General features: G+C 38.3%; 1 protein-coding gene across 11 annotated transcripts in view; it reads right to left on the minus strand.

The window, feature by feature from the left end:
* Positions 1-22,933, minus strand: part of SGK3 (serum/glucocorticoid regulated kinase family member 3) — a 74,163-nt gene that overhangs the window by 14,953 nt on the left and 36,277 nt on the right. For 2 of the 11 annotated variants that reach the window (XM_067553661.1, XM_067553660.1), the window contains exons 2-9: positions 22,394-22,488; positions 16,934-17,142; positions 13,317-13,400; positions 12,230-12,298; positions 10,990-11,062; positions 8,852-8,927; positions 3,262-3,349; positions 580-629 (exon numbers count right to left, since the gene is read on the minus strand). In XM_067553661.1, coding sequence (XP_067409762.1) covers positions 580-629; positions 3,262-3,349; positions 8,852-8,927; positions 10,990-11,062; positions 12,230-12,298; positions 13,317-13,400; positions 16,934-17,017 — 524 coding nt within the window. In that variant the 5' untranslated portion in view covers positions 17,018-17,142; positions 22,394-22,488. The other 9 variants (XM_067553665.1, XM_067553664.1, XM_067553663.1 and 6 more) reach the window with 8 other exon arrangements.

Consider the following 22,933-nt stretch of genomic DNA (forward strand, 5'->3'; position numbering starts at 1 on the left):
TTGGTGACCTCAAGAACCTTGTTTGTTGGAGTATGTTTTAAAACGGCTGCCATGGAATTCCAAGGAGGAGGAGTCATCTTGCCTGCATAACCTTATCTGTCCCACCAGTATTTGAAACTTAGCAGGTTACAAAATCGTTAGACAAGAGAACGGGGGCAGAAGAATAAGAAGGAAAAAGATCTGTAAAAGGAGTCTGCCTCTTCAGGATCTCAGCAGCCTTCCTAGTAGTTCCGTGAGGTGGAAGGGGAGAGGCACTTCATTTGCATATTTAAAGATACTCTCTCCCACCCTAAGAACATTTATATATTCCTTCTACTGTTTAAATGGAAACTATTTATATAGACATTGCTACACATTTCTCAGATTTGATTGGTGTACATTATTGGTAAAGATTCCACTGACTACTAAAATCACACAGCATATAACTAATGTGCATGATAATATTTACTTAATGCTGAGTTAGAACCTTTGCTTCCTCTCAAGTTGCACAAAGCAGCAATAAAGGCACGTATCTGGAAGGCATTTCATATAGTTAGCAATTAAAGTCTAACTTTTGGTTTATATTTAACTAAAACCTACTGAGGATTTCCAGATGGTCCCAGGTTGATATTCTGTGAGGTAGAATTTAGCTGTAGGAAGGGGAAAAAAAGCAAGACTTAGATCAGTTTAGATTTGTTTATCCATTAAAAGGAAATCCCATCTCTTATCCTTCAGCTAATACTCATTGCAAAATATTCAGTTCAAACTCTCTCTACATTTATATTTCTCATTATTTTCTGTGTTATTTTTAAATATATTTATAAAGCGCCCAATCACAGTAATATTTTCCTTTTAACGGGAAGGGTTATACAGACAGTGTCAAAATATAAAGGTAATACAAACATGCTCAAATACAAACGGCAGGGTTATGAACAGAATTTTAAGTCTCAGTCCTTTTAAACAACTAACTTACGTCCAAAATTAATCAATTTTGAAATTGTTTTACTGCAAGAGAATTCTGTTGATATTTATTTTTTTTAAATCCACTACACTCTTGCCAATATATTATCAAAATAAACATTGTCTATGCAGGGACAAGTTAAAGACATTGTGTTAAAAAGCTGTTGCCAAACTTTGATAATCTGACACAAAAAGTTAATTATTCCAATTCCAGTAACTACAGGGATGCTGCAAATGCTAGGTACACACCCAGCATACACATTTTGGGGAGAGGAAGAAGCTGTCCCCATTTCAAATCCCCCCCACAATTTGTTTCCTTGGTTTTGAATAAAGGTGAGAGCAAAGTCTGTACCTTGCACACAGTTTGGGTGCTGACCAGAGGAAAATCCTACTTAGTTTGAGATAAGTTTTCAAGGGGTTTGTGGGGATGGGGGAGATAAGAGTCACAAAAATCAGAGGTACTATAGGAATGGAGAAATTCTGAAGACGACTCTGAAAATAACTTCCATCTAGCACCGCATTATACAAATAAAAATAATAATATATTGTACTGAACAACTTTGTATGCCAACTGATGCCATTCGTACAAATTAGTATTTTTTCAAAAAATTGCTACATATATTTTACGTTTTTGAGAGCTTTTTTCTTATTTGTTGGTCAGATTCATCTAGTAGGCAGACTAGATACTGGGGAGCTTTTATTTCTACCACAGGATTGGTCCAAATTGCTCTGAAATATTTGTTTTTTGTTGTGAGCATGACCATTCAACAGGGTCATAAAGCGATTTCAGAGATTTCAACAACATATTGCTTTAAACTAAATTATGATGCCTGAAACTTGCTTCAAGGAAGCAAAGGGAAAATGTTACACGGAATTATGGTATATGATTAAATACATACATATACCGAGACAGTGATGCAGGATATTTTCAGAAAAAGATTAAATGAGTGTTGCAGGAAGTCACACTTTCACTACCAATCTGTTCTGATCAGAAATGTTTCCCAAAATTTTATTTTATTTTAGTTTTTTAAATGCATAGGACATCTGCACCATGACAAAGCAGAATAATGTTAACTAGGAATATGATGAACATTTAAAGAGAAAAAATAAGATATTCTATTTATGGTTAGTGCCCATTACTGTATTTTATGATGGATGAAAAATTAAGTTGAAAACATACATTCATTATTGAGAATTTAATATACATTTGTCTTCACAACTTTTACTGATTTTAAGATTTCTACTGAAGTCTAAAAAATAATTTTTTAAATGGAACCCCTCACTTCTATTGAGAAACACAACGAATGTGAATGAGTGTGTAAATTTAATTCCTCTACCTCCAAAGAAGTGAAAGGTAAAGAGTCTAACTGCAAGGAATAGTGTACAAAGAAAATATTATACAAGGTTTATTTGTAGGTTTAGAAAACTGTCACTTTAAATGTGCAGCACTCAAAACTGCATCAGGAAACTAATCTCATCAATTAGGGCCCAGGAAAGTTTATTTATTAATGAACAGTGTTGTTATTGCACAACAGTAGAATCAGTGCTCAGTGAAGTGCATGGGAACATTGACTTTTGTGGGTATTTGATCAGGCCGCAGGAGTGTTAAATGACTTTTCCATGCCAAGAATCCTTTGCTATTAGTACAGTAGACACACAGAACGGATGAAAATAAATTATTCTATTACTCTACCCAACAAGACAATTTTTTCCCATCAATTCTTAAAGCGGGACATTGTAAGTAGAAGTTCTTAAGACAGAGGCTCCTAAATGGCTTGAGAGACATAGAACAATTCTAAACCCAATATGGTGGCTTTAGTAAAAGACCGAGGTTTGAAACCTCACAATGTTAAAGGTGAGCTGTGAACCAAGTTAATTTTTTTTGCTCTACCATAATATATTAAAATGGCTTCAAACATTTTTGAAGTTTGATTCTCCTTTTTAGTTATTAAACATTTAAATATCTGATCCTCCTATCCCTCTTTCCTCAATGTCTTTGGAGGACCTAAACAATGATGTTACATGAACTGTAACCTAAGCTGCAGCTCTCCCAGCTCCTTAACAAATGGGGAAAAATGAGATTAACACCACTTGTCTTATCTAACAATGACATCAGCTCCCGTCAGTGGTACTTGTCTTTGCAGTTCATATTTTAGGTAAAAACTGAGTAACCTTATTGGAAAGGAACAAGGAGGACCCTGGTGTAGAACAACTTATTTTGTTGAAAGTTATAATACACATGAAGATCACCCTAATGTAGTTACAGTTTGTCCAAAAGTGCATGATTACTGTTCTTCTCTGCATTCTAGCTGGCTTCATTACCTTCTGATTGCTCCTTTCATCCTCATCTTCAGACGGATCTGACTGATGCTTTGGATTGTCCATCTGAAGAAAAGCTCTGACATCCGGACTAGAAATATAATTAAACCTATTAGGACACTAGTAACCTAGATGAATTTGCAACCCATTACTACAGAAGTAGAATTTTCTTCATATTCATCACAAGTTTGTATTATGCATCTGATAAATAAAAAAACCCTTCCAACAAATTGGTTTTATGGGGACTTATAATGCAGGTAGTTCATTCTCTACATCTACACTACAAGTTACGAGAGTGATTCCTAGCTCATACTTGTGCTAGCTCCCATCTGCGCTAGCACACTACGAATAGCAAAGCTGGGGGTAGCATGGAAAGTGGCAGCAGAGGTTAGCTTTGCCAAATACATGCCCACGGGATTCAGGCAGGTTTGTACTCAGCACAGCTAGCCCCATGCTGCTGCTGCCCATGCTATCATTGCTATGATATTATTTTAGCACACAGGCTCAGATGAGTGGTAGCACAGGTATGTCTATGCAAACAGGGAAATGCACCCCTAGCTCATAGTGTAAATGTAGCTGCTGCGTAACTAAGCATATACCTCAACATATGCAGGGTATACAAGTTTTCCACTTGCAATGACTTGTCATATTAAAATATAGGTGAACGTGAAGAGATTGCAGGAGGTGTTCAGTGAGATTATTTCAACAATGCTAATTGGAATTAAACTTTCCACTTCCTCCACCAGTATTTGTAATTGGTTTTCCGGTGGTGTTTCACAGGATAACAACCAATTTCCTTTCTAACACCTTCAGTATCAGTGAGAGACATTTTCAGTTTTAATAAAATTAATGAGAACTTGTTACCTAATATAGAATGAACTGACATTATCTGTATTCTAAAGCACATCCTGAGCGATAAGTGGTATACAATTTCCAACCTCCTTCCCCCTGCTTCATGCATAGTGGTAGAATCATGCATTTTAACTGCATTTGTTCTTTGGTACTGGCAAGCCTCAATGAAAATAAATCCTTTTGCTAAGCAGTAGAATGGGAATGCTATTTTCATACACTGTCAAGGCAGATCCAATACTCCTCTCAACAGTCTGTACTGAATGCAGATAGTCACATGTACACAGTGTTGAATGCATTACATCTGCACCAAGATACCAGCAGCATTTCCATTTAGTTTATAGATAGATTATAAATTCTACCGCATATATGTTAGGATGCATTTTATGTATTCTGATCAGTCCAGGAAAAATTAGTGCATATGTATGTGTATATGTGGGGTGTCATTTTCATTTTAAAAAGTGACAAATAAGTTACTGCACATTCTATCTATTTGATGTGAGCTTGTTTTAATATGAAGTCTCAGAACTCTTTCATTATTGATTTTATGCCACCCAAAAGTGTGCTTGGCATTTCATACAGATATGGAATGATGAAGTCCCCACTTGAAAAAAATGCATCTTAATGTGCCAATACTATAATGTCCTTTACTGTTTTAGACAACTGAAAGCTTGTTACAATGCATTGTGAGCAATTCATATTAACATTATCTACGTATGAACACATAGCAAATAGTGCATTCTCTTATGTCACAGTGAATCCATATTATGCACTTCTGTAGTTCCATGGTATTTCACAATTGCTCCACAGTAATAGTGTGTGTTGGTGACCAGAGGTTTAATGGACCCACGTTATATAGTCACGAGACCGTAACAACTCCAGAACTGTTACTGCATGTTATTTATTAGTTGTATTCCAGCAGCACCTACAGTCCCCAAGCAAGACTGAGGCCCATTGTGCTAGGTACTGTACAAACATGCAGTAAGTCTTCTACAATACATGAATTCATAGACGGTCACAAAATAAATACACAAGCTGCTCCTACAATATGCTCAGACACCTAGATTGATAAAAAAAATAAACACTGTATTTAAAAAGGGGACACTGAATATATTTAACATATGATACACCAGCAGAATTTCTCTCTGGACTTTAAAAGAGGTTAAGGTAAAAATAACTTCATCCAAAGATGGCTCCCTTATGCTAGTGGTTCTGGAGAGGTTCCATACACTATCTCTATCTCCTCTGCTTGTTTTGCATCAGTCTTCTGCCTAAATTCATTACGTCTCCCTAGTCACTGGCCTTCTGCTACTTAAGTGTCAAGTGCAATACCTATGAAAAAGTGTCTTGCAGAAAAAACATTACTTTTACGGCCAATGATGAGATTCCACAGCTTGAAATAAACCCTATTTGAATATGAAGCACAGTGAAAAAGTGGTATGCCACCTTGTGGTGTTCCAGAAAGCACAGGCCTGAAGCAATAAGACTTAGAGGCGTAGAAGATGACGACAGACCACAATTACGTGAGCGCAGGGAAAAACCCAAAGACTGGGATCCTGTGATCTAGTGGTGTTATATTTGTCTCTCTCTCAGCTGGTTTTGGAACCATGAGGACCCAATGATTCATTTCTTTTCTAGAATTACTGTTGTTCATGCCGCTCACTGCAGAAATTGGTAGCTTATTTCACATAGAGGACACTGCCATCATAAAGTCATCTAGTGGAGTTATGCTGTGTTCTAGTTTTCCTGGAGGAGCTACTAGAATTATTTTTAAATTATGCTAAACCTTTAATGCATTCTATTTTATGCACCTGGTTTTAAAACTGCTTCTTAAAAGAGTATTTTCTGATAGACAATTGAACATATTATCTTTTCAGTAAAGGTCGAAAGCTGAGGGGGAGGACAGCCTAATTTAAAAAGCTGCTCAACAGATTAGGGCTCAAGTATATTAACATGAGAAGAATTCCTAGCCTCCTATTCTAGATTAGGAATCAGCAAAGCAGAAATGTTAGTTCATATTCTCCATCTTTTCTGAAGCTTTTTTGCAAGGTACCTATAGTCTATGGATGAAAGAAAACTCTCTCTAAAATAAAGCGAACAGTAAAAATTGGAAGGCTGAAGCTAATCCACATAGGGACTACCATACTGGCTCAACTCAATGGTCCATCTAGCTAGGTATCCCATCTTTGACAGTGGTGGCCAGTACCTGATATTTCAGAGGAAGATCCATAATTGACCACTATGAAATTTCTTGCAAATATCCTTCAAACCCACTTTAGAGTAGTTGGTTGGCACCTATGCTGAAGCATGAGGGTTTGCTTTTTGTACAAGAGTCAAAGGACTAACTACAGACCCAAGATAAGCAGCCACTGAAACAGACATAATTCTCTGTATTTCCCAGCAACACCAGTAATATTGTTTCCTAATATGTATATTCATCCCTTGAACATATCAAGACTGCTAGTGGCAAAGAAGCTAAGGCCAGCATTTGGACTGCCTTGCTTCCCCAGAAGTAAGTGGGCAATCCACGTATGCACACACATATGCTTGTAGTATAGAGGTTTGTCAAAGCAGGATAGGAAGTAGAATACCCTGGTACTTGTCTTAATGCATAATGTGGTGTAAGAGATAAGAGCTACAGAAAGTTTATTGGAGTGCACACGCAGTACTCAACATTTTTCTATATTCCCTCTCCCATACTAATTCAATTAACGTTACTAATCTACTTAGTTCAGTGTACACGTAGCAGGTTAAGGTAAAATTTTCTAGAAAATAAATGTGCATGTTTAGTAATCCATTTACAAGGAGACAGTGGTCTTTCTTCCTTTTAATAGTCAGTTAGTTCTAATGGGAATGGATTTTACAAGAATGTCATTAAAGGCTTGATTTTTGTCTCTTACTAACTTTGACTGGTAGACAAAAAACTAAAGGCTGTGGGCTTTTATATAAATCAGTATGATTTGTCATGGTCATTCACAAAGAGGATGCTGGCTTCTTAAAGTGTATTTTAAAATCACAACAAATAGTGATATAGTGAAATATTTTAAAATTAAATATTTTAATAATCAAAGCATTGCAAGAAAAAAAAAAAACCTGGAACAAATGCATTTCAATCCCATTCTATACTTAACTACAAAGTCAAAGGCTTGATCCTTTTCCTCACAGAAGTTGTCATTTATTTTAATGAGAGCAGGACTCTGCCTTTATTCTTTGTTTGCTCGTTAAATAAGAAGCTTCTAATTAGACAAAACTCTAACTATTAGGGGAGGAGAGGAATAGCAAACCTTAAAATTCTCAGTTTCTAATACTGGTTTACACTGGTCTTCATGGGACTAGAATGGTTAAGCACTAGATTAAAGTATTTAAAATAGATTAAAAATCTAATTTATGTACTGTTAAATCTTCTTGAGCTTTTCAGATCAGATTCAAGGAAAAAAGTCTGTTCCTGTACTCAAAGAAAAGTATATGACCTCATGTTCAAATATTCAGTGTTTGGCTTTGGAAAAAGGTACATATAAACAGCTATGAATTGAAATGTTTCAAGATGAGGGTTTAAAGAACCAAGAGTAGGAAAAGTCTGTGGATTATTAAAAATAATTTAAAGAACTTGTCCCATTAAATACATTAGAAAGACAGATTATGTTCCAACAATTGGTTATTTGAAAACTGCTCTTCACTGTTTCACAGCTGAAATACAGTGGTACAATCACTATTCCAAAACTATTTCCTTTACTGGAAAATTGTACCATCACAAAGATTTTCTGTTACGTTTAAAAGATTTTTCCATTTGTCACTAGGAAGCATATACAGAATGCTTTTGATAAAAGGAAGTATGTGTTTCAGGGTTATGAGGCTTCATAAAGTAGTTCAACTAAGCAGAAAGGGCTTCTGATGCATGCTGCAAATTGTGGCAATGTTCCCTATTTAAGAACGTTCTGCTTTTAGCTAGGAAACAAACAATACCACTGGTATTGCGATTGGCAAATTAAGTAGAGTAAGTGACAAAGCATAAGTCTAAATGTACTCAATACTAAGGGTTTGTTTACATTCGGATTTGCATCATCATTTTGCCTAAAGGTATGATTTTACACAAACTTAATTAAAGCAACACAAAAGGCTGGGTGGACACATTTATTTTGGTTTAACTTAAATTGATGAGGAGTAGGTTTAAGCTAAACTGAAATGCCACTCTTAAACCAAAGTAAGTGTTCTCATGGGGTTTGCATTGGTTTAAATAAATCCCATTTTTAATTAAAAGGGGGCAAATCAGTAGATAGAAAAGGCTTAAGAAAGCAAGCCAAGAGTTTACATTACAATTGCATCTTCCTGGATCTTTCTTAAAAAGAAAAATATTGTCATCTTAGAGATAATTTAGTACTATAGTATTTGTTTGCCATGTAGTTGTTTGTTCCCAGAAATAAGAGACACAAGGTGGGTGAGGTAATAGCTTTTAATGGACCACCTTCTGGTTGGGAAGAGACCAGCTTTCAAGCTGCACAGAACTGTTCTTCAGGTGACTTCTGTTCAGCTCAAAAGCTTGTCTCCCTCTCCCCCCAACCAGAAGGTGGTTCATTAAAAGCTATTATCTCACCCACTGTGTCTCTATTATAACATTTTACATTTACCATGGATAACACATTTTGTACCCAACTAAAGAGTATTTAACATCAATCAATCAGATATTTTTGGAATGTATCCCATGTCATTTAAATAGCCCTTACAAAACAGAAGAGAAACTACTTACTGGTTGCATAGTTCTGACTGCCTAACTAAATTTTGAATGAATTCATTCAGTCCTGCTCTTCTCTGTTTAATAAAATCTGGGGGGAAAAAAGAATAGTTAGAAAGAATCATTCAATGAATTCATGACAAAACAAGTTTTTAATTTTGCATTGTTTTACATTACTTTAATGGACGTTAGTTAACAGAAGAAAGTGTCTGAATATAATTAGTCTTTCACATGAGGATTTTATATAGAAAAAGATGAGCTGAGAAAGAACAGGCACTCCATTTTCTATATAACTTTTTCAATATTTCATGTATTTTAAAAAGCAAAAATGTACTCAGCCAGATAGATCTGAACTGTACCTGTGCATGCTTCAAGAATGCAAAGTGTGCAGTCACAATGGGCTAGATTGTGCATCCTTACTCATATTGGAGAGCACACAGGCCCTCAAGTCAGTGACATTCTTACGGACTTCAATTATGCAGGATCAAGTCCTTAATCCCCAGAGTTGTCTACCCATTCAGATTAGAAGGACCATGCTAGTGAGCCCTCACCCACGTGAATAAAGGTTGCATAATCCAACCCAAACAGCTACAGAGCTACTCTATCAGCAGGCACCAAAACATGTAACCACTACCAAAGTTATTTTAAAAATCTTTATTTCTCTCTCCACTTTCATTGTAGTTTGTCTTGTAAAAAAGAGCTAACCTAACTGGAAACGTAACAAATTTTAACTTTGGTTCAACAGCCAGGAAAGACCCTTATGGGGTCCTTGTTAGATCTGTTTAAATTTAATATAATCGCAAAAACTGAAAGGTGTTTGAATACTTCACTGTTACACTCATAAGGAACCTCTTCTGTCCTGAAGGGGATTGATGTCACCATTGTCAGGTTTAAGATATTTATAACAGGTAGTTATTTTTAAAATTATGTTTTCAAATATTGGAAAGTGTAAGTAAAAGTTATTTCAGGGATATTGCGTCCAAATTCCTACTATGATATTAGGAACGTACCCTGAATTACTGATATTAAACAGAGAAACAAGTCAATTTAGAATCCTTGTGACAGCTGCCAATAATGGTATCTCAGCATTATGGCTGCAAAAACCCATACCCAACTATCAGAAGTGTAGGTGACAAGAATGTAGAGAACCAAAGTAAAAAAGCCTGTAGCTTAACAACTGAATTTTGAGGAAAGATGCAAGTAGTGAGATGAACTGAAAAAGTATCCATGGTGTTTAAGTTAAACCATAATTTGTCACCTCAACTCTGCTGGGTTCCCTAAGCCTCCAATTCTAATTCCATTAAGATCTAATTTTCTTTATAATTTAAGCATAATCACTGAAACCCACCAATACTGTTTATAATACAATTATTTCAGAATTCTGTGTTAGTAACCTATTGATGCTGTATATATTTTTAGCAATTCTCTCAGCATAGACAATAGCCGTGGCACTTCATATTATGGAGATTCTGGGCCACACTACTACAGGGCAGCCCAAGATAGGCAACTTTGAGTTAGATCAATGCTGGGAATGGCTTCATACTTATGTGGGAGGCCATGTTGGCCCCTACACCAGTCTAGACTCCAGGCAGCACAATAGAAGTGGCATAAAATCACCTTTGTCCCAGGTCCGTGCCTTCCATACTGCATCTCTCAGAAGCAGCAGCTCAGAATATACCCCAGAACATTTATAAAGCTTGCATGGCACACAAGAGATACATTTCCATAGCATGAAGTGATCTGTGTGCCCATTACATTAACTGCTGGCCGTTTGTAGAACAGCATGGCAAGAAGAAAAGAACTCAAACATTATCCTCACTAAAAACTAGTATTAAAAGAAAGAGAAAGAAAAAAGCTTCTTTAGGTCAAGATGAAGCAGTGCATTGCATTCTAGCACCTGTATCCCCTGTGACCCTTTCTCCATACTCAAGATCAAGTGAGCAATAAGCCATTACCCTTTCATGCAATTAAATGCAGCCCACATGGCTGCGGGCAAGTTGCCAACATGGTCTTTTTTTGAGCAAAGTTTGGCTACACTTTGGAGTATGCAATATCTGATATGTTGTAATCCTTTTATAAAGGCAGCTTTGTATTCTGTGCAAGCAAAATAAATTAAATCCCAAATAAAGAATAATAACCAAGTCATAGTTTACCTGGATCAAAATTGTCCCCAAATATTCTTTTAGCTGGAATCTTCAGGTTCATAGTGGGAAATTGTTTCTTCAGCTAAAAAACATTAACACCGTATGCATACTTAGATATTTGGACGCCAAAGCAAAACTCAAACAACTGTTTGATGTAGGTGTATTTTACTCTCAATTTGCATAAAATTTGGACTCCAGCTTACTAGTATCACTTTTTCTGCCCTCAGTATTGTCTTTGCTGCGATTAGTACAAAGAGGAATGTGGAGGCAGAAGGCTGATCTGCATATACACAAAAAGTGTCTAGGCCTCATTTACCCATATGTTACAATTTGTAACCTGGCTAGGAGACAAGTTCTACCCTGCTGTAAGCAAGGCTTTTAGCTTCTATTGTTATTAGAAATGTTCTTTATTACACTGCCTCCTCTCGTCCAGTTTGCTTTTGACTCTCCGCACTTTTCCCCCGCAGCTGTCTTCTGGCTAGGAAAATAGGTGTTGACAAACTCAGTGCATAAGTCTATTATGATAGAAGCCATTGGAGTCTAATGCATTTTCAAACACCTACAGCCTTCCATGGCTTAGATGTTGTTACTGCAGTAGACAGACACTACTGAAAGAAGAGACTGACTTGTGAGAGTGAATCCTTGTTCCTCAATTAAAACTACAATGACCTAAAAAACAAAGCAAAAACCTCCACCCACTCAATGTTGCAGAATAACCCGCAGAAGAAAATTCCATGTTTCTCAATCACTCCTCCTTGTATATGTATAGCCTGAAAGCCAGCAGATCCAGGTTTACACCAAAGCAAAGCAATTTCCCTAGCTGCTCTTAAGCTTTAGAGAAAGTAGCCTCTAGGCATGATGGCTGCAAGAGCAAACTAACCCACCAGTAAAGGACACACAATGGTAACATGCCCCTGAGAGGCACTGAATGAACTTAGTTGAAAAGTGCATCCAGAAAGGATTGCAGACACAGAATTTATTCAGACTACATAGAACATAGTTTCTCAACCTGTGGTACACATATCCCTTGGGGTATGCGAGACACAGGCAGGGGGTATGCGGCGAAAAACCCAGTGAAGGGAGGTGAGCAGCAGCTGCCAACTTCTAGGGAAGCCAGCTAGGGGCTGGGAGGCAGGCGGCCCACAGTGTGATTTGCCCCAGGCCCGCACCCCCCTCAGACGGCCATGGGGAGTGCTGCTATCCACTCTGGTGGGTCGCTTGTGCCTGCTCATACCTCACAAGTTCCCACCTGTGCGAGGAGAACACCATGTGACCCCGCCATCAGGCCATAGTGATTGGCTGGCGTTGACCTTTTCTCCTATATGGAGGAAGAGGAGGAGGAAGGAGGAGAGAAACAGCAGGGGGTTTTGTGATCTGCCACAGCCACACAGCACTGCAGAACTCAGAACTCTCCTGTTTTACGAGAAATACAGTCATCCAGTGGTAAAGGGGAAAGACTATTTCTCAGAGTGGAAAATTCAGTGTTCGGGTACTTATTAAAATTTTCAGAAGTTAGGGGGTACTTGGTACCTAAAAGGTTGAGAAACACTGACCTAGGCAAAACAAGATGTGTAGACAGAGAGGAAAAGAGTGCTTGTCACTGTGGGTGCCAGAGAGGATGGTTTCAGCAGCTGATCAGGGATTTGGCTCAGAACAGTTGTCTTTGACGGGCCATGAAGGGTTAGTTCATCTTATATGATCAGGAGGCAGTGACTGTACGTGTGTACACACTAGGAAGGAGTGCAGACAGTAGGGGCCCCAGAAGCGCAGGGCCATGGATGACAACAAAATTGGCACATGCCTAGGACTGGCCTTGCTTGCTCTTCCCTAAGCAGGTATAGTAGCAGACTCTGCCAGCAATGAACTTAAGAGGTCCACTGAACTTCCACAAGTCTGCAACTGCAAAGGCTTATTTTAGCTGGATCAAGTCTTCCCCTCCATGAAATCATGACAACTCCTAACTGACCTTCCAGGTATTTGAAGAAAAGTTTTTCTAGGAAGCAATACACTAGTTTCCTTTATTTTCTCACAACATAAATTCTGAAGTGATTACTTTTTTTTAAACCAAGACTGATACAAAATACCCCCCCCACACACACACACACACCCACCTACCCCTATTTAATAGTATCCCTCCCCCTCCTCAAAAACAAACAAATAAACCCCACATCTCTAAAACCTATTAAAGTGGAAAATATTGAAAAACTGTCTTTTGACAGTTTGGTGTTGAACAAGTTGTACCTACACTGTGAAGGAATGAATTCAAGCCTCAATATAGCAAACAATCATTCTGTTTTGTGCTTTCATTGTGACTCTTTAGCATGCATCTTACTCACTGTGTTGTACAGTTTATCAAACTCAGCATATCGCCTGAAGACAAACCATTCATGTCTACCAACAGAGACCAATACTTTGTAAACCTGTGGGGACACAAAGGCAGAGTAAATGCCAAAAATCAGTTAAAGAAAAGCCATCTGATTTGTTTCTGAGGAAGCTTATAAAAAACCAGAATTAGACAACTCCCAAAAGGAGACGACATGATGCACCCAGTTACTATTTATAGTTAAGTGATTATTCTTCTAAAGTATTATCTATGGATTCGCACTTACAGTGCCATGACTAATGAAAGCATATGAGCTAGTGTAATGGGGTATAAATACTCCCCTGTAAGTCAGGTAGGGAGGAGGTAGTTACTTTCCAAAAGGAGCCAGGCAATGCACCTACTCAAGTCCAGAGAAGCTGGCTGGCCTGCCAGCTGGAAAAGGGAGGATCCCCATATACACTCACCAAAGCACAGAAAAACAGGAAGGGAAAATAGAGAGAGAGTTCTGAGAGAGATGGAGGAAACGCACAGTCTCATTCCTCCCAGATGTGGTACTGCTGTTGGAGCCTGAAGATTCTAGAAAGCAGCTGCTCTATCCAAACCCAGGACTGCTCTTTTCTCTGCCAACTGCAGGAACGTAATCAAGTCAAGAGACTCTCAGATCAAGGTATAACCAGGAGATCCAAATAAACATGCATGAAGAACTATTCCCTCCCTCCCCAGATTAAGGGTAGAGAGCGCAGAGCCAGTGACTCCTGCATTCAGCCTAGGGTGGTGGCATGAACCTTGGAAACAGACTGATTTAATCATGTCAGCTAGAACTATTTTTTTCCTTTGATTTCCTACAGCTGATGTGAGCCTGGTTGGGCTCAGACAGACTCGTCCTGGGGAACCAAGCTGAGACAAGTCTTGGTTTACACATCTATAAATGGGCCAAAGCTGGGAGGCCGGTGTTTTAAAGGGACAGTATTCTTTTTCTTTTGTTTGCTGGCATCTGCCACTACAGACAGGGCTACCTTCTTACAGCAAAGCACAAAAATAATGGCTGCGCAAATGGATTATCCAGGTCTCTTCCCAGGAATCCAAATAATTTTTTTTTTTTTTTAAATAAATAGGAGCATATGCAGATCTCTGTTCCCACTGGGATGAAGTCAGAAGCTGACTTGAACATTACTCTTAAAATGAAAAGTCAAAGCCCTTTTTAAGAATTATTAATCATGGTAGAGAACACACACCAGGACCCTCATATACAAAGGACCCTGTTTTAGATTACTCCACCATGCAATTCCCAGACATCAGTTCTGGAGTGGAGGCCTCACATGGGATTATGACTATCAACTGTAGGCTGTTTCTTTTTCTTCTGAATAGACATCTCCTGCCTTCCCTACTAAGGAGACAACTCCTGTATCTTACCACAAAAGCCAAAACACTCAAACTACAAATATGTGGTAGTTTAGTGTAGCGTTAAGCATTACCAATTGGTACAGCCTTCTTACTTGAGAGGACACTTCCACCATATTCTGCAGACATCCACTTTTGTCCACAGTATTGGCAACTCCACTATTCAACTCTTGTGGGATGGATGAGAATAGAATGGAGGTGACATCCCTCAAGGTTAAGAGTCCGAGACATTGTCCTCTGACCTGCTGGGTGTTCAGGCAGTTCAAGAGAAGTGACACATCTAAAATGCAAGAATCCTCCACATCTTTCCTATGATTTTTGCAATAACGCTAGTCTCATGTGGGTCTGTCTCTCCTTTTAGCAATACCCTCCTGCAGGCTCAAGGAGCAGTGCCCTTGGGCTCCAGAGAGTCATTACAATATGAGTTCACAAGAAGAGAAAATAAATGCAGTGTAATACCCATAAAAATGCTCTGGAGGATGCAAGTCTACTATTGAAAGTAGTGTGCCCATCACTTCTTGGCTATAGTGTTATTAAATCCTAAAATATACATGACAAGCCCACAAGTTTTTCTGTGAAAAAGTGTAATTTGTCAGGCTGCTAATTATTCCTTGATATAAAGTGCAAGAGGCCAAAACTGAGTAATGTGATTCCATAGGGAACATTCACCTGGTTAGACTGTGCCTACTGTCACCTCTTCTCTAAAATTTCTATTGCTAATGTTGATGCAGCTCCACACGTAGAAGTGCCCAGGGAGACAGAACTCTAGGCTACAGCTGGCTGTCTGATTAAAAAGATCTACATGACCTGGTACTTAAAACTCTGGGGCTGCCATTGCCTTGTCTGCTCTAGTGCTCCCACGATTGCTGCTGTCACTGGTGAACTTATCACAGCAAGAAATTTCAGGAGAAATATCCAACCACTGACAAGGCTGTAAAGAATTAACATTTAGGCTATACAATGTGCTGTTTTTGTTGTAGGAAGATCAGAGACTTTCGAGAGAGCAACTTCTCACAAACTTGTATGAAATACCCTTTCAGCATATATCCACCCCCACGCATTCTCAAATGTTAGTTTTCAATCTGCAAATTAAGCAAACACTCTTTTTCTTCTGCCCATTTCCTCACACTCCCTCCCCCCCACAAAAAAAATAGTGGCTTCATGATATACTTGAATATTTACATTGCCTACATCAAGTAGTATTATTTTCATTCCAAATATAAAGAGAGCAACCAACGCAACTGTAGCCTGAAAACAGACCTAAACCTTGCACTGGTTTTCATCAGTGGAATGTAAACACCCTTGGATTTACTAATTCTCTAGAAAAATAGAACAAGCTAGTCAGCATCTTTCAGCTTCAGGAGGAAATTGCACAAGAGAGCAATGAATCAGATCACATTTTTGAAAGGAAACATTAGGATTCATTCTTTATACCCTGACATAGAAGCAAAGACAAAACTCCTTTACTTCCTGTTTTAAGAAAGCTTCTTTGCACCATTAACCAAAAAACAAATAAGTACTGACTGATACCAAAGTTAAAACAAAAGAAGCCTGCATGATGCACAAAATATGTCAATCAGGAGGCCATAAGGGAACAAAATGGGGGAAAAATAAAGCCCTCCAAGAGCATGAGTCAGAGAAAATGAGAGAGAGGGAATAAGTAGTGATGAGGTATTTTTTAAAAACATATAAAAATATTAAGAAAATAACTGTAAAGATGTAGAATAAAATGTGGAATGTCTATACTAATAAGCTCACCTTTTCCCTTCTCTTTTAAAAAGACACTTCACTTTTGGGGGATTTTATATTTTTTACATAAAAGATATGACTATCAACATTTGGATCCGATATGCTAGGGCAAAAAAAAAAAAAAATTCTCCCTCCTACTTACATACTAAATGCCAAGTATGAAAAAAAAATGCTGCAACTGTGTTTAAAGGGGTATTAAGAATTTATAAAACTAGACCTATATCTATAAAAAGTGACAAATCTTAGAATAAAAATCCTCTGAGGTACACAGCTAGAAACTATTCTGCATGAAGATTCACTGAGTAAAGTTCTTTGTTCATTATGTCCAGTACATATCATTTGCATTTGAGCAAACACTGATTTGTGTAATCAGTCTTGTGGAGAGCACAATACTCAAATATGTAAGATGTGTGCTAAAGTACAAAACAAAACACAGTAGTAACCAAAGTAGTCTGTCTAGTGACATGCTTACATACTTACAGTAAACCTCTTTTTCTTCTCTCTATGTTCATCGGAGCTGGGAATGCTAACACTTGGGCAGCTTTCTTTGAGATCCATTTTCATGTGCTCTTTGGGCAAGCTTATGTCACGAGAGTCCACTCAGTGTATAGCAAACAGGAGACAGCCTCAGCGATACTGATCCAAAATGTGCAGCTTTTCTTGGGAAAATTTAAATTCCATCATGCAACCTTGAAATGTAATTAAAAGGCAAGATTAAGACAGGAACCTTATTGATTTGCATGTGTAGAACTAGGTTGTGAGCCCCTTCTCTGGGCAGGGATCATTGTTTCCTATGAATGTACACACGGCAAAAGGGCCTGATCCTGACTGGGGCCTTTGGACAGTGGGGACAACAGACACTGCTCATCTCTGCAACATATACTCAGGCCCTGATCCTACAAACTGTTCCATGCTGGTGGGCTTTGCCCCCTCACAGTGCACCACTGACTTCAAAGGGGACTCTGTGGGGGATCAAGGCCCCGCCGCACAAACTAGCTTGCAGGATCAGGGCCACAGCATATAATGCACAATTAGGGACAACAGGGCTACAGGCAGATATTTAACATCAGAGTCAAGTCAGTTTCACAGTCACATCTGAGTCAAGTCAAGTCAGTTACTCAGCCAACAGAGGTTTTATTTAGGTAGAAATAGTTTATTCAAGAAGATTTCTAAATGTTTTCAGGTGTGTAAGTCTGCACCCGAGGGCACTGAATACCTGTGTGAGCACAGCATATTTAACTATATCACATCACAGGTAGAAAAGGAAAGATGAAATGAGAAAAAGCTTTCAAGTGAAGTTTAAAGGGACACAGCTAATTTTAAATGGTTATTTTTGCCTGAACATTTACCTGCTGTTATTACAAGTGAAGCATATAATGACAGTAACTGACAGATTAGGGAGATTTTCCCCCGTTTTGCTTACTTTGTGCTTTTGACAGCACATTGTCTAGAGAGTTTCACCATTTCCCCTGCAGAAACTGTTAGTCAACTTCTGTTTGTGTAGGCCTTTCACACAAAAGGGGCACATTTTAAAAGACAAGAAAATGAAAATGTAAATGCACCAAAATAGGTAGGGGGCAGTTTAGTATTTAACTCGTTTTCTGACATTTATATTTCAAGTTGACAGTGTCTCCCTTCACTCACCATCTCTGGGGCAGGGACAATCTTTTTGCTGTGCGTGTGTCTAGCACAAAGGAGCCTAATCGCCAACTGGGGCCTCTAAATGTTGCCACAATATAAATATGAACTTTTAAGTAGCACACAACGGCCATAAATAGATGCTCAAATTTAACAAGACTCCTGTTCAGGAATATATGGATATTTCAGTTCATGGATCTGTTTTTAAACCAAACAATTCAACCCTAAGACAATCAGAAAAGTAGGTAACACTAAAATATTAGATATCTAGCTTGTTTCATGTTTAGCTCTAAGGAGAGAAAACTTTTGGGATTGCACAGCTCAATATTAACTGCCATTTTTCGAAATAGGGAAGTTGAATATGAACTGCATATTTCAGGGCAAGAATTTTTTTTTTAAAGCACCAACTAATTTGACGTAATTCTGCTGTTACAAAGACACCCATGTTTGTGTTGGCAGAAGTGACAAAGCCCCTGGAACCCAATTGAAGAGATTCATTTTTAATACCCAACTAATCCATCTTAGGTGGTTCTAGTTTACTTCTTGTGCTCAAAATCCAAATCAACTTGGTCTCTTCCAAATCTCTAGTTTCTCCTCAGATTTAAAGAAATTGGTCATTCATTTAATTGTAAATTATATAATTAAAAATAAATATTAATATGGTGAAATTATTAAAAATTGCAGAAACAGCTATAATCACAATGAAATGAAGATCATTCACTCATCAGCTATATAGTCAGTCAAATTTTATTTTATTTTAAAAATTTGACTCCCATTTGCCTTAATGTTTGATTATCTCTTACTTACTGGTTACCCACAGAGTAATAGTTTCCTAGTTTAATTCATATATGTTAATAAGTTACATATTAGAATGTTATCTTATACACACCAAATCAGCCAGGAACTTATGCCTTTGATGAGCCATTGTTAAAATTTGTGTTATACGGTGAACTATAACTACTACTATTTTATAAATATTTGGGCATGTAACCAGTAAGAAAACTGCTCACCTTCTCTCCACACCTAGTTTAAAAAAAAAAAAAAAAAAGAACTGCAATATTTTTAGTTTAAATATTATATGCCAGTCCTTCCCCATTACGCCAAATATGTATTATTTGTACAGGAGGCCCCTTAAAGTCAAAGTGGTATAATATTTTCAGTCATTTGTTTTACTAGCTACATGATTTATAAAACATTTATGCCCATTTATGGAGCTAGAAGTTACACATATACTGCATTTTTTTCATATGGTTTACTTATTTTCATGGGCATCACATGACACACATTAGAATGGCAAGCTTTTTCTGTCTTTCCTTCCCTCACTAACACCATCCTCTGAGCACCGTCCACCTCTCACAGATTGACAAGGTGTCTAATCTGACAGTCTAATCTGGAGTTTTTGCATTTACCCTCGTGTCAATTCCACTTAATGTATGCAGGGTAAAGATACAGGCCATCCCCTCTCACATTCTTTAGATTTCAGAGCCGCAGCAGAATGTCAGAACACTAAGAGTTGCAGTTCTACTGGAGAAAAGGCACAGATTAAAAGAAGTCGTAGTCCAAAGGGCAGTACAGTGTAGATTTGATATACAGCTCATTCTCAAGAGTAGAAAGTCCCAGAAAGTTAAAGAGTAAAATCACCAGGTATGAGACAGGATAAATTTACTCATCCTGAAGTAGTGGAAAAGAATGAGCAGCTGCTGAAGACTTGAAAAACAGGAAACAAAAACATTTATACTCTAAGTTTCTTGGGAGTTTTGCATGATGCAGTTTGCGTTTGTTTCCCTGAGGATTATACTTACAGTGTTCTTGCACCACAATGCTAAAATTAGGTGGCAATTGCAGCTTGCCTATGAAACTCCTGAAGGTGAAAGCCTTCTTCATGCAGTTTCCATTTATTGGCAGCACTCAACTATCATGGGAATGCCTCAGCTGTCACATATAGAACTTCATTTCAAAAAAAGTTTCTCAATTTTTTTTGATTTCTCCATCACTACAACAGTGCAGGTTATCAGGATTATTTACTAATTTCAGCAGTGCCTGGCACCATGGCAGCTAGGTGATGCAATAAGGAACACAGGTTGGATGGATCACTCACAATAAAATAAAATAAAAAAGAGAGAGAGAGACAGACAGACAGACTAACCGACCAACAAGACAAAACAAGCATTGCATTTTGTGTATAAGGTTGCCAGGCTCTGGCAGATCATCAGAGAGGAATTTTAAAGAGGAGCTGTCAGCTGAGAAAACTCTAGAGTGCTCCCCTATTAGAAACAAGCACCTTCCTGCTGGCCTCAACTCCCGTGACAGGTAGAGGGAAAGAGTAAAGACTCAGATAACCAGGCCATACACCTTGAATTGCACCCAAGTACATACAGGAATCCACTGCAGAGACTTCAAGATACATGTCTCTACAGGTGGCAGCCCTCAGCAGTCAAGAGACATTCAGCATCAACTGGAGCTTCCAAAGTTATTACAGCATTCAAGTCTGAAGGGATGAAAGGTGCAAATGATTGTTGCACAGAGCTCGGCAATGCTTTTCCAGACAAAAAACTTTTTTCACTGAAAAATACAGATTTGAGTTGACCAAATGTTTTGTGAACTAGTATTGATTTCAGCAAATTGGTTTAAATGAAAAACAAAAAAGTTCAGAGGGGGGTGGAAGTTTCCCCCTTATAAACTTTAGCCCAGTGGTTAGGGGACTCATCTGGGATGTGGGAGACCCAGGTTTGAATCCCCCCTCTGTAGCAGGGACTTGAACCTATGTTTCTCCTTTCCTAAGTGACTGCCCTAGCCACCCGGCTATAGGGTATTACAGAGTGGGGAAAATCTCAGTCTCTCCTGTTGAAGCTGTTCCATCTTGTATAAAGTACTGAAATAGCCATTGGACCAGACAGTGAGAGAGAAAATGACTCTAAAGCCCTCTGCTTAGGGCTCTCCTTTGGGAGGGGGAACACCTGGGTTCCAGTCCCTGCTCCAGTGACAATGTAATTATTTATACAAAGTGGAACAGCCTCAACAGGAGAGACAGAGCAATCCATGACTGAATACCCTATCCCCTGATGATTAGGACACTCACCTGGTTTAAGTCCCTGCTCCAGAGCAAGGATTCAAACCTGGGTCTCCCATATCTCAGCTGAGTGCTTCAACCACCAGGATAAGAGTTATAAGAGGTGGCACCCACCACCATCACCTTGGTTTTGTGAATCAAGCCTTTCATTTTCTTTGCTAAAACAGAATACAAAACAAAAGTTTAGTGTGACCTGAAACGAAAAATTACCCCACTTTTCCCTGCTGAAATTCCCCCAAAAATTTGATTATGGTACAACCTAAATTTGAAAAAGGAAAAAAAAAAGTTTAGGAACTGCCACTGAAATAAAAACAGTTATTTGTACAGGTTTGAATTAGAAAAAAAATGGGGCACAGTTTCCCTGAAAAAATCATCAAAAGCAAATGCCCATATCTGTCACAAGAGCAGCAATGGATCCAAAGAGACCATAGACCATTAATCATTTTGACACCCTCTTTCGACAGTGAAACACCCGTTGTCCCCTACTGTTGTCTTTTGCCAAAAAGCATGCCTTTTGTTCTTTTCTGGGTTGAACTACAGCCATTTTAATTTTATCCAGATCCCTGTCTCTCTCAGGAACTGTGAATGCAAAAACAGAACGTGGATGTTACAAAAAGCAGACACACCGCTAACAAACTCCATACTAATACAACACATCTGACAATCTCCTCAAGCAACCTATTATAAAAACTAAGCAAGATCACTCAGTAACCAAACACCATCAGCATACCCATATGATTTTAATTCCATATTTGGATCTGAATCCTGACTGACAGGAATCCAAGAAATCTTTTCAATCCACCGCTGAAGTTGGCTCATCTCCACCTTCTTGAGAAACCTCCCCAAAACTGGAAGATTTGTGAGAGGATAGTAACTAGTGAAGTTTTAATGTCCAAATATAACTCCATAAGCGAAGTCCTAAACACTTGTCAACCATGGCTAGCTGCTAGCACTTTTGGAGGGAGGAATTAAAAAAGCTTCATCAGTGCCACCTGCCCAATGATTCTCCCACTGACTTTTATCCTTCACCATGGACAGGGTCCCTCTGGAGAGCAGCTGGATGATACTCCAAGCATCCCCAAAATGCTCTGTAAATGAAGAGTGGGAGTATTTGGAATGTATTTGGAAAAAAGAGAGCAGCAGGAAAAGAATCTGATATTACCTTTTAAGACAGTGATCTAAACAAACGACCACAAGGAGAAAGATATTTGATGGATACACTATCCTTTTACCTCTGGAGAGCTAAATCCAAATCCAGGGCTGGGTCACAAGAGAAATCAAGAGCTATCAAGCTCCAGCTGAGATTGATTCTGGCTGCAGAAGGGACCTGCAAGAAATAATGCTGGTTAAATAGGAGATATTTCAATTATTTGTTGTGGTTAAGAGCTAAAAATAGGCTTCACATTCTCACTTTAAATTTGTCCATAGTATCTGTTTCAGTACATCAAGATAGGATATTCACAGGAAGAAGAGAGCCAGGGACTATCAGAGGATCATGAGGCTTATAAAAATGTATTAGTTTGTCCATCACTAGCCTAATCCTAACACAGCTACCTGAATTTCAAAAGGGACCCAAGTCAACTTGGATTTGTTGAATGATTAACTTCAAAATAATTCAAGTTTCAAACAGACCACCCTTTAACAGCATGTACATATTGGTTTTATGCACTTTTTTTTTTTTTTTTTAAGTTTTAAAAGGAGTTCTCAATTCCCCTGCTGATGTTTACAAATGTTTGTCCGGCAAAGGAGCCTGAGAAGACTTCCCTACACTC

Source organism: Emydura macquarii, unplaced genomic scaffold, assembly GCF_026122565.2.
Source record: "Emydura macquarii macquarii isolate MOO-44397 ecotype Brisbane River unplaced genomic scaffold, CSIRO-AGI_Emac_v2 contig_1477, whole genome shotgun sequence".
NCBI classification, from domain to species: Eukaryota; Metazoa; Chordata; order Testudines; family Chelidae; genus Emydura; species Emydura macquarii.